The sequence below is a fragment of the Seriola aureovittata genome, chromosome 1 (assembly GCF_021018895.1).
Source record: "Seriola aureovittata isolate HTS-2021-v1 ecotype China chromosome 1, ASM2101889v1, whole genome shotgun sequence".
Classification (NCBI taxonomy): Eukaryota; Metazoa; Chordata; class Actinopteri; order Carangiformes; family Carangidae; genus Seriola; species Seriola aureovittata.
In genome coordinates, this window is record NC_079364.1 from 22,980,707 (window position 1) to 22,993,781 (window position 13,075).

At 40.1% G+C, this 13,075-nt stretch overlaps 1 protein-coding gene across 4 annotated transcripts in view; it reads left to right on the plus strand.

Moving 5' to 3' along the window:
• LOC130185048 (protein unc-13 homolog C) overlaps window positions 1-13,075 on the plus strand; it is a 124,323-nt gene that overhangs the window by 38,397 nt on the left and 72,851 nt on the right. For all 4 annotated transcript variants that reach the window (XM_056401388.1, XM_056401560.1, XM_056401307.1 and 1 more), the window contains 4 exons: window positions 3,166-3,385; window positions 4,421-4,648; window positions 8,799-8,940; window positions 10,957-11,126. In XM_056401388.1, coding sequence (XP_056257363.1) covers window positions 3,166-3,385; window positions 4,421-4,648; window positions 8,799-8,940; window positions 10,957-11,126 — 760 coding nt within the window. The remainder of the gene's footprint in view (window positions 1-3,165; window positions 3,386-4,420; window positions 4,649-8,798; window positions 8,941-10,956; window positions 11,127-13,075) is intronic.

The window sequence follows — 13,075 nt, forward strand, 5'->3', positions numbered from 1 at the left end:
GTTCATATCACTTATCTATTTCACACACTTGACTTGGTCCTCATGGTACACATGCACAGTTGCCCCAAAGTGAGAGGGGCTTGGTCGCTTACTAATAGCCATGGGTTTGATTAAAGGAGCTTTAGGGACGAACAGCTCATGTCCCAGATGAGGGAAAAATGACGTGATAGATGCAGTGTGTTAATTGGTGTATGAAGGGAGCTGATTCTTGGGTTGCCGTGGCAAGTAAGGCTTGAACTTTAGGGATAGATGTCCAGTGTTCTGATTAGGAGCAAAGAAGAAAGAATCTAGTAATTGGGGGTTGAGGGGAGCTGAGTTCCGAGCAAATGCAGATTGTGCAGTCTTGTTAAGTAGGACGAACAGATGTCAGAGTTTTATCTACTGCATTAAGTCCAGGAGAGTGCTTCCCTGTGAGGACTGCGCGAGTACTCAGTAAACGACCATATGTAGTTTAAGAGTGTAGAGGAGTTAGGCAGGGGAAAGGAGCGTGAGAAAAGGATGGAAGTGAGCATTGAATAAAAGAAGATCAGAGCAGAGAGTGACGAGTTGTCACCATGATCCCCCTGGCCCTGATTTCACTGATCAGGCAGCCATGTTGAACAATCCCCCCTCTGGTCCCTGGACAGATGTTTGAATCTATTTAGAGCATTTCCTTCTTGCATCCACGTTTTTTTCCCCCTCTTTCAACTTAATACATTTTAATTAGATTAAACTGCCTTACTCTGTCACTGTGGATGTATAGACCTCCCTCTCGATGCCGTTCTCTTTCTGAGTCATGTCTCCCATGTATCTGCTTTTTAGAGCAGAAAGGAACATTATGTGTGGGCCGGCTAACGGCCCGTGTGTCCGCTCAGTGATCTGAGCACCAGAGACTTTTAACTGCGACTGTCAACATAAACTGGGTCCATGCTTACCTGCTGAGACAAAGGCAGGGACTCACTTGTACAAAGGAAGAAGGAAGCCGCGATCTGACACAGGTCAAGGAGTATCTGGAAATAAAATGTGATGTGTTGCTTTAAGTCAGTTCACATCAGCATTCACCATTCACCATCAGGCTGGTTGTTAGCAGCAAAATAGACTGCACTGATTTTAAAATGCTTTCCTGTGTCATTTTTTTTAGTTCTGTGAATCTTGCTAAACATATAAGCATATTAGGTTTAAAATATTTTCATTGTCTAAATTTAATGCCCAGGTCATGTGGATTCTTTGTTAGGACTGAAATTGTAACATGGTTAACGCAAAGGTTTCGAGGTGTAGAGGGTTGGAAGAAGCTGAGGAGGATGGCACTGTCAATGAAGTGGCTGACAAGGACAATAGGTGGTGAAATTGGAAAGGAGGAGGAGAGATTAGATTCAGCTCTGTCGTGTTTCTCTCAGGCGGAGGCTGCGGCTGTCAATCAAATCTAGCAGTGTCTTGCACAAAATCACCAGGGTTACCTCGCAGAGTATCACATAAGAGTCACACATGCAGCGCTCTCCCCACACAGGCAGCGCAGTGTGACATGCGGTGTCAGGGCTGACAGTGAGGACTTGGAGGGAGGGAATTTTCAAAAGACAGAAGTAGACTGTGGAAATGAAATCAGTAGTAAAATATTACTCATGCAATGGTCAAAGAATGCTTAGGCAGAAAATTTGTTCTACATTTCACATGCGTAGGACCATTTAAAATGTTTAGTCGCCTGGTAAAATAAAGGCCAAGATAAATCAATTTACTGATAAAAGCTGGAACTGCGAGGTCTCTGCAGTTTCCCACATCATAGACATTTTGGCTCACTCATCTCTTGCAGGCTTTGTCAGAATTAGACAGTTTAGTATAAAATTTGAGGAGGAGAATGCCTCTGGTTGTGGCCCTGGTCTAACTCATGCCTAAGTTGTGGATAAATCTCAGACATCTGCTTTATCTCATCGTCCTCAGATTAAAAGGGAAATCTCTGTCTCCCTATGAGTGTCATCAAAGGTCCTCCAAGGTTCAGCAGCCTCTCTGTTGCAGCAAAGTCTCACGATGTTAGATAGCCTTGCTGTACTGTCATCTGGTGTCATTTAATCATCTCTGCGCTTGTGTGTATTTGTGTCTGTGTGCGTGTCTGAGTGGGCCGTGCTGTAGTCTTTGTGGTAAAGTGCAGAGCTGCTGTTCAGGTGTTAAAGCACATTGTCAACAGACGGGGGGCTGACAGCAAGCGGGGGGGGGGGGGGGGGGTGGAGGAGAAGGGGTGAGGAGTGGAGCGCAGTAGAAGTGGAGTGCAAGTACCTCTCTAGATTTATTTTAACCGCCATACATCTCCTTCTCTTTTTCTGTCACTTTCCCTCTCGCTTGCGCTCTCTCTCTCAATCTGGATAATGCTCACTTTTAAAAACCTTATTTACAGCATCCATTGATTCTGCCTTCAAGAATTGGCAAGTCCTGGCCCTTTTTCCGGTCCTTGTGGATGGAAGGGCTGCTGCAGTAAAGCATTCAATTTGAAGAGGCTTCTGTTACACAGCAATCAGTCTAGACAGGCCTCTAGTCGACTTTAGTATTTGGTCTGAGGGAGATTTCGTCAGTAAACCACTCTATGTGAGCAAAGCCTCTGGGCTAAGGATGCTGTTAATCTAAGCTTAATGAGATACAAGTCTGATTTACTCTCATACAGCTGACTTCTCCATTGATGATAAGGTAGTCAGAAAAGGATCAACAAAGCCTCCTTCATGTTATCTCTTGGAATAATGTAATCTGTTAGATCCCTTTCTCCAAGAAAGCTTGAAAAATGCTGCAGTACTGATAAATGATAGCTGCAGTTTAGAAAAGTTATACTGTGTAATTCCCAAGATTAATGCAGAACTGTGTAAAATCTCAGATGCAGAATAGTTTGAATTAAGCCTACCGTGGCAATGTCTCTGTGAATCTTATAAACTTTGACTAAAACAAATTATATCTGGCCAATCCCTCAGCAGGTGGAAAAGTATTTCTCTTGATCTCAACATCTATTGAATGTTTGTGAAAAGCAATTTAAGAGCAAACTTTGTTTTTTTTATTAACTTTTGAAGTTGTTATTAAATCTTATTTTTACTCATGGTGCCATGAGAGTTTAACAACATCAGCCATACCTCCTCTATTTCTCTCATCCGCACATCTTTTTCTTTACCCCAGTTATTCTTGCACTTTTTTCAATACCCTCTCTTTTTTCAGAAACTACACGTCTTCAAGAAGACTCTCCAGGCCTTGATCTACCCAATTTCATCCACAACACCCCATAACTTCGAGGTGTGGACAGCAACTGCACCCACCTACTGCCATGAGTGTGAGGGGTTGCTGTGGGGCATTGCCCGTCAGGGCATGCGCTGCTCAGAGTGTGGTGTTAAATGTCATGAGAAGTGCCAGGACCTGCTCAATGCAGATTGTTTACAAAGTAAGGAAGTAAATCTATTTATGTATCATGTGTACATCATCTGTGTGTGTGTGTGTGTGTGTGTGTGTGTGTGTGTGTGTGTGAGAGCGAGCAAGTATGTTTTGTGGCCTTAACAGCATCTTATAGAAAAAAATATTCTTAATAAGCTACATTGATTTTCATTCTGCTACATGCTTGATGTAAATTTAAGATCTTATAGCCTCACATGATTAAACCACACACAGAATGGTACTTCATTGTAATATTTTCAGATTAGAACACTATACTGTACAGCCTATAGTACACATGTTGTTAGGGGGATGTACGTTATGTTATAAATATTATATATCTCCCTACACTCATTACTACAAATGATGTGGAGTATTTACTCTACTCAGTCAGTCACTTGCACTCACTCCAGTCTCCAATCTGCTTTTTCAATCAAGCTCACCCCCGTTGTTACAGCGTAGACTAATGTGAACAATGTGACATGCAGGCTTCAGGATGATCCTCACGGCAATCCTTGCACACCTTAAGTGGATTAGCTGCACCCTGACTGTTGTAAAAGTCAGCTTTTTATAACGGTTTTAGTCTAGCATAACCGCTTTTTATAGTTCAGACTGGATTCATTTTTATCACGTTTTGATCTGCACTGCAGATACATGACGCTGATACAGATACGGACCTTCACATGTGCCTCCTTTGTCTCACAGGCACATTCACATAAATGAAGACACAAGAATTTCTCCCACACATGCTCACGCAGTCGTAGTGTGTAGAGTCGTAGTGACATAAATTAGATCTGATTAGGTGCCGGATGCTTTAACACTGTGTTGTACACTCTTCACCCACAAGTAGAGATGCAGTATTTAGGACAAAAAAAAGAAAGTGAGCTAATCTTAGTTATTAAAAAAAAATGAAACTATAAGAAATGTGATGAATACATATGATAGATGCCCTGGCACTGTGATGCATGACCACTTTTATTCTAATACCCGAGTGTTAGATATACAGACTAGTGAAGCTAATCACTGTGTCACCCTTTGCTTGTTGCAGGGGCTGTGGAGAAGAGCTCCAAACACGGGGCGGAGGACAAGACCCAGAATATCATCATGGCTATGAAGGAGCGCATGAAGATAAGGGAGAAGAACCGTCCTGAAGTGTTTGAGGTGATCCAGGAGATGTTCCACGTCTCCAAAGAGGACTTCACCAGCCACCTGAAGACAGCCAAGCAGGCTGTGCTCGATGGGACCTCCAAATGGTCCGCCAAAATCAGCATCACAGGTTAGTCTAGTTTTTTTTGATGCCATCAGAAAGTGTCTTCAATTAATTTTAATTTAGAATGACGTCATAATAGAATCTGTTAATTATGATATGACTTTGTTTTTATTAGCTTTAGTTGCATATTAATCAGTCAGCCAAATACTGACAAATGGTTTGTAACTAGCAATGCCCTGATACTGCTGCAAGTGACCCTTAACCTTTTGGACAACGACCTTTAACATTCTACTCAGTCCTCTGAGTCCAAATCAACAAAACTGTCATTACAAGTCAATCTCATTTTAAATCACAAACATTGTTATTCTGATTAATATTTATTTGTTATTAGCCTTAAGGTCTTGCTCATTAAGAGCTGACATGGAGCCACAAACAGAAATGTAAGTTTACTTAGAAATAGAAACTGAATTTGATCAGCTGGACTGGGGAGAAGTAATTTGTTGATAATGCCGTGAAGGTTGCATTATTGTTTTGTGGGCAGTAATTAAAGATTATTTTGGTCGTCACATACTTGTGAACTCAGGACACAAATTATTACTCATCTACTGTCTACTCGACTAATTCACCAAGAAAATGACCTGTTTTTAATAACTGAATGAATTTTAAATAGGAGCTCAGTCTGTGACATGTAGTTGTAATGAAAACAAAATACAAGTTGGGCAGTGAGAGAGCTTATCAGGTTGCAAGAATGCTTGCCAAATATTAAACAGTGGCACAGTAAATACAAAGCGTCTGAGAGGCTGTAGTAAAGAGGGTGTGATGACTTATTATTAGAGTAGAAGAGTACTTGCTGCAGCTGACAGAGATCTTCATGTCTTTTTTGCAGTTCACTAGCATGCTAATTCTGATATATGGTTGTACAGATATGCTGAAAGAACTTTGTTCAGTGTAGTTTGGAAATGAGCCCTCCAGAGCTGCACCTTAAGTTCTTTCTGAGGTGCCAATCGAAATGTCATACCCCTGAGTGCAGTTTGACAGTACAGTACAAAGCAACGATCAGAAAGAAAGTAATTTGGGGATTTTTTTTAGACTCCTTTTTGGGGGAACTATTAGTTCTTTGGGTTACATAATGGTTAAGTGCATTTAACAAGTCAGACCTAACATTTTTACTTTTCAGTTTACCCAAAAGGAAAATTAATAAGAACCAATGTTCTTCCTTTTCTTACCTAACCTCTTTTGTCTTTGTTTACCAGCCCTGTTAGTGAAAGGGAATAAATCTGACTCCATGTACATATTTAAGTCTCATTTTGGTGTTATTTTTAATACACACTTTGATTACATAACCTCTGTTGACATCCCTATCCCTGTTTTATGTTTCTTTGCTGCCACACCACCTAATTTTCCAGTGTTCATATTAGTGTCATTAACATTAACATCTATTACAAAACCATTAACTTAAGAAGAATATGTATGAATATATTCTGCATATATATATATATATTTGTAAGCACTTTGGGTTACATTGTTCGTATGAAAAGTGCTATACAAATAAAGTATGACTGATGTGTATGCCATATGTGTGTGTATATATATGTATATATATATATATATATATCATGAAATTAAATCATTATCATATTTACACATGATATGTACGTTCTAAACGTTTATAGATTTGCTCATTTACTCATCAAGTTAACTGGCTACTCAAAGAAGGTTAGAAGGTAATGTTTCAAACCTGGACTCTAATTTATCAGTGTGGTATCAGTGCCAGGGTGCCAGTTTATTGCCCACCATTTCTCGCTGTGTCTCACAGTGGAGAGAAATAGAAACAGAGAGGGAGACAAATAAAGATGGAGAGGTAAAGAATTAGATGAGAGATGGAAAAGAGTGCAAGAGAGGAAGAGAAGAAGAAAGAGGAGATAAATTTAAAAAGAAAGGTACAGGAAAGTCAGAGAGATGTGAGAAAGATCCAGGGTTGCCTTGGTCAATTTCCCGGGGGCTTATTGAACGCCCCATTTTAGACTGTAGTTATTGAGTTGTTATTTATTTATCATTCATAAGATAAACAAAAACTGGCATTAGCTCCGACAGTGACCGTGAGATCCTATATATCTGGTGAATGTGAACACTACAAGGCCTGGCAGTAAATATTAACCTTCAGATCAGACACACTATAATCAGCTATTTTAAAATCTCTGCTAATCACTAATTCTGTTACTGTAAAAGCACTAATCACCACACTGTCAAACATGCAATGAGGAAGTGTATATGTTATCTACTGTGTTTTTCTTTACTCATATTATCTTCCACAGTCTTACACGCATTTTCTTTTGAGTTATATTTTCATTACACTTTTTAAAAGCCGGGCTCAAACGCACCCTGAGGTCACTGTATTAATTGGGAAAACATGCACCCAGTCTCGTCTGTTCAGTGACCATGCTTCACACCATAACTATACTTTATCTGTTTATGCTTCTGGGTATGCCCTCTTTCTTACTCTGCTCTTCTCTAATCAATAGAAAGTTTTTCACTTTTCTCACCTCTTGTTCTTTAGTTCTTGTATTATAGTATATTTTGTGCTTCACATATGCATCAGCAGCAATGACATATGTATATTTTGAATTTAAACAAGTAAAAATCAATTAATGGTTTTAAGTTGGCAAAATACTTGTACTGCAATGTACCCTAGGCCCAGCAAATCTCTTAGCAAGTCATTCATCTTTTCTCTTTTTTTTTTTTGCTTACAAAAAGCTATATATAAACCTTTCTAGTGGTCATGCAAAACCTAGTTAGAATGCTTTGAATTAAGAAAACTTAAATCCAGTTGTATTCATTAAAGGATCAGAGGGGATTTGAATATGTTCAGTAGATTCAGCACTGGGTTGAAATACTATCAAACCACAACTCTGCTCCCACTTTACTTAAGGTGGGGGGTATGCTCAACATCAAACCGCACTTGAAGGCAGGACCAAAATCCAGCCTTCATACAGAGTAGTAAGATGTGATAATTGTTCATATGGAGCTAACGGCTCACACATTTCAGTCTTCACTTATTTGCACAAAGGAAATATGACAGAGATAATTATGCGAAAAATAAATAAAGAGTGAGAGAGAGAGTGAAAGTGCAAACCCTGCTTACTTTCTCACCACTTCGCCACACAGCCAATTGCTACATTACAGGAAAGTCGGTATTGGTGTTGGATTGTTGACTTTTTTAAGACAAAATGTTGGATGCAGCCGCCACAATTCCTACATGAAAAGGTGTGGTGGAGGGGGTTCAGACACTGCTGGATGACCCAACAAACCCTTCGTTTTAAGCTTACTGAACCCTTTATATATACATACATGTGGCTCTCTCAGACCCCTCCTTTACTACAGGAGGCATTTGATTTTTAGTACTCCTGGAGCAAGCAGGCCATGGCCCTTGAAACCTCTATATCCTGCCTACCTACTCCAGTCAGCATTGAACTGAAGGATATATATGTACCCTGAATTATTTAGGCTGTCACTTATGCATATTTAATGCCCCAGTGTCCGTTTTCCCTTTTATGGCGCTGTGAATTACTACTGTCTCTCCTCTGCACCTTCCTCTCTGTGTGTGGAAATAAGATTCTGAATCACTGATCTTTCTTTGAAGCCAAGTCTTTGCTCAGCATGGACATTATGAAGCAGCAGGCACACACATGGGGGTGGAATCTACCGTTAGCCTCGTTGCAATAATAGATAAATCATAGAGATACTGAGCATATCCAAAAAAGATGAATAATGGCTATTGTCATTGAACCAAAGAGCAGCTTTGTTGCCTCAGCTTTTGGCAAGTGTACAAAGTTGTTGTAGGAAGTGGAGGCAGTGTGGCAGGGCCTTGCTTTTTAAATTGGAACCAAGCAAACAACCAAATAAATAAAATTCAGGCAACTGACTAATAAACACCAAAATAAAAATATAGAGGCAGATTCATGACTAAGATTGAGAGACTTCTGTAAAACCTCATCCACCATCCCAGTGCTTCCTGGTTTTGACTTCCAAATATGATATACTCCTGAGAATTGAGTGAATTAAGTTATAGATCAGTTATGTTATAATTAAGTTTGGAACAAGTGACCTTCCAAGTATGAAATCAAATTTTCTAAACCTTAAGATGATCAGATACTGTGTGTTGCCTGCAGTGTTTATTATGGCTCTTCACTCTTTTCCAACCCTGTCTTGTCTCCAGTCATGAGTGCACAGGGCTTACAGGCCAAGGATAAAACTGGCTCCAGCGATCCTTACGTAACCGTCCAGGTGGGAAAGACCAAACGCAGGACGAAGACCATCTTTGGCAACCTCAACCCAGTCTGGGATGAGAAATTCAACTTGTGAGTGCTCTTTATTTATTTTACTCTATCTGACCAGATTATCCCCACCAAGCATAAAGATGATCTGTTCAAGACAATCTTAAAGCATTAGTAAATAGAAGGTTTTTATTTATTTATTTATTTTAAATTAAATGACTCAGTTGCTCAGGAAATTACTATCGGTTATGACATGTTACACACCAGCTGCCCTGCAGAGATTTTGTGGATCCACACTCTGCTAAACACAGCTTTACGATGGTATCTATCAATGGGGACAACACAGGTCTTAACCCTGTTGTTTCAACAACAAAATAAATCCTTCAGAGCTTTAGTGCTTAAGAGGCACTTCTCATTCTGTATGGTTTCTCCATTGTGTGCAGGTTTATGTCCCTTTGCTTTTTAGCCCAAGTTGTTCTCCTTGGTCGGTGTAGGTATGCAATTACCACATGATTATCACCACTCAGTCTGCTGGTTACTGCTCCACCTCTGCCTAATTTTATGTTGGTTTTGGTTTTTCCCCACACAGTGGCAAAACTTTATTGGGCACTAATGAATCAGTTTAATGTATCCAGAAAGTCAGCAAGTAGATTGTGATGAATGGTTGTAAGTGGAACACCTGGAACATTTACTTGACGCCTAAATGAATAGCTATGAAAATGTTGAAAATTGGAGCCTTTGTGTAGCCTGTACGAGGCATGCTCTGCCTACCCCATAAAAAATGATGTAAGCACATAATTTATCCCAGGTCTGGTCCCAACTGATTGGGCATTTCTTTTCTTTTAAACTGTAATCCTTTGTTTATGGTGACAGGGTCAGGGAGTGTTTGACATGTTGACTTCAACCAAAGGGAGAGCAGCTAATGGCATTTTTTGTTTGGTTTTTGTTTGTTTTTAGTTTCCCAGCATCACTCCTCTGGAGGTTTCTGGTTATAATTCTATCTGATATCCATGTGAGAAATTGTTATTAAAATGTGAGAGTATTATTACATTATAAATAGTGAAGAATACTATTTAGTATCCATATATTTTACTTTCCCTTCTCAAAATGTAAATCCGGAATTTATGCTTTAACAGTTATTAATAATATTTTGATATCATTTTAGAAAACTCATAGAGACGTGTGTGCTACTGACATTTAATCTGTATGTGTTTGTGTGTGTCCTACGCCAGTTAGAGACAAAGCTGCACACCTGTAATGAGACTCCAGTGGTGGCTATAATGAAACTCTTTCCCATTACTACAGGGATGTAGATTAATAGAGCGGTACATTACTGTGTGCTTGGCAGAGAGTAAAGTCCTGGACTAATGCAGCAGCAGCAGCAGCGACCAGTGCTTCCCCCAGAAAGGGATTATTTAAAAAAAAATACTGCAGACACTGTTTCTCTGGCTGTCACACCCAAGATGTCGTTAAAACAAAATGTAATCTGTCAATTTTAATTCCAGAGCCAAACAGTCTGACCCCATCTGAAGCTAAGTGCTTTGGCCACCTCTGTTCTATTCAGCAGTGTCATTATTGTGAAATGTCTGCCAGCCGCATTAATGCAAGGAGGACCAGAGAGATGGACATGAAGCTTTCACTGTGAATGCTACACAGTCATTCTTGTGAAACGTTCAGCTCTTTCCTGATGATCTCAGTAGGCACTGGGAGAGAATAAAAATACAAAGATGCACAGTAAAGGTCATTCAGTGTCTTGGGGTAATTCTTCCTGCCAGGCAGAGAGCCTTTCTCCACAATCACATTGTAGGCATGCACACTCACTCATACCCATCCGTGAGAGCACACAAATACACAAATATACACAAATACACACATTCTCTCATTTGAATCCAGGCAAGAATTGTTCTCCATATGTTACTTTGGAAAGGGTCGGGAACTGTGTGTCTCTGAACTTAGATTTATGCTTGAATTGTGCATTTGACTTGTCATTCTGCTCCACTGAATATCTCAGCCCAACGAGCTGTCACTGAATAAGCTTTTGCTATTTATGTTGTTGTTCATGTTGTGATTGACCTGGCATAATCATCCTCCAACTTGCAGTGAATGTCACAATGCCACTGACCGCATCAAGGTGCGTGTGTGGGATGAAGACGATGACATCAAATCACGGGTGAAGCAGCACTTCAAGCGTGAGTCAGATGATTTCCTGGGCCAGACCATCATCGAGGTCCGCACTCTCAGCGGAGAGATGGATGTTTGGTACAATCTAGGTATGATATCCATTTTAGCTGAGTATCTTTTCACAAATGAGATACTGACTTATTGACATGGTGGTAGATATTATGGCACTTATTCAGATACAGTTATGGTTTTAAACAAGACGTCTGGGGGACTCTGTTATTATCAGGGCTAGTAATGGTTTCAAATTGTTCGATACTAATGCCTTTACAGTCAAGGATTCACTACCTTAATTTGAGGAATATAAATATGTTTTTTCTACAAAATGCTCCATGTAACAAAAATAGCCGAACTTGTTTAACAAATGCAGCCACACAAAAATTTTCCCTAAATAAGAAACAGGCTTGGCAAAATTATAATTTTTAATTCATGATTAAAGGAGCTGTCCACTAATTTTACACGTGAATGTTGGTTTACTTTTATTTCTTTAATCATCATTCACTTAGCCTATGAAAACAGTTGTGTAATCTCTGCCGTGCCTCCGGAAGAGCTTTGTCAAGTGAGAGAAAATAACACTGATTATGTCACAGTGATGTCATCGGGTCATTTAAGCTTGGCATAGCAGCAGTTTGTAACAGAACCCTATGTTACAAATTGGGTTGTGGAGTTTGAAAGTTGCGAGATTTCACAGGCTATCAAGTTGTGTAATGGCAAATAGAGCCCGCCTGATATCTGATCGGTTGGCCGATTTTATCGGCCGATATTGGCGTGGTATCGGCGCATATATTCGCCGATATGTGCTGATATGACTACTTTTATTAAGAAGCAATAATGCAGTGGAAATGCTCGGGTCAAGTTATATAGGTAGCATTTTATACATATTTGATCCTTTGTTTTCATCACTATAGGATCCTGTATTTTCTGAGATTGACCCACAGTGACCAGACTTTCATTTCCAACTTACAGTATTGATAGCTATTGATACTCGTTTTCTCCTCCTCTACATAGCCCGTTACACTGTCACCACTGACAGGATATGAGGATGAATGCTCATAGAAAGTGTGGTCCAGCTCAGGGCATCATTACAGTCTTTGTACCAAGAAGACCTGTGGTTCTGTTGATGCAGGGTCTTTCACGGTTTCTTCTCATACATCACTGGGTTCACCATGCTACGTGAGGTTGAATGGCGGCGTAATGGGAGCTCCCACTTCTGTTGAAGTATTATGACTGGCGGGTGCTGTCTCTGTTTGCCTCTCTAGCTAAAAGGAAGCAATTTGTGGTAATAGTGACCCCTGCCCACTGCTGCTGCTCTGTGCCTTTTTAAATGTCCACAATGAATGCCTAAACAGGCCTTTACTGGTGTGGGTGTCCCCCCTCCAGCTGCTCTCCTCTCTAAGCCTCTTCAGCTCCTCTTCAATCTGGGCTTTTGCGTTTACAGCGCTAGTCTCTGTCGCTTTGTCACATTATTATTTTTCACTTGTCTGTCTCTTGACCAAGTAACTGTAGCAGAAAATTTCACTCATTTGACACAGATGAGATGAATTGTACAGAATGTAAGAGCACAGAGGGGCGGGGCGGGGGCGGGGGGGGGGTATTTAAAGTCGGTGACAAACACCTGCAGCTGTAAAATCATTAGCTCTCTGGGCTGTCAGCAGTGTGTTTACCTGCAGTTGTGTGTCTTTGTGCCTGTATGTGTGTATATACATGTGTTAAGGGTGATATTGTTAATGCAAGAATTTTTTCTTGTAAATGGAGAAACTGCATGGCTGGGTTCATAGATATGATGTCATTCATGTTTTCCAGGACATGATGTCATGCCATTAATGTCTCTTGTCATTAATGTTTTGTGTATCAGGTGATGTCATTAATGTCCTTTGTTTTTAATCTCTTAGTGTTTTATATGTCATGCTGCCATGGTGTGGTCAAGGACAGATTTCTACTGAGGTGGACAATAATGTTGTTTATTGAATTGTACATTGTATCGCTGAGTGGGGTCACTTCTTATGTGCTTGAGCTTTTTCTCCTTTTAACTGAATGTTGT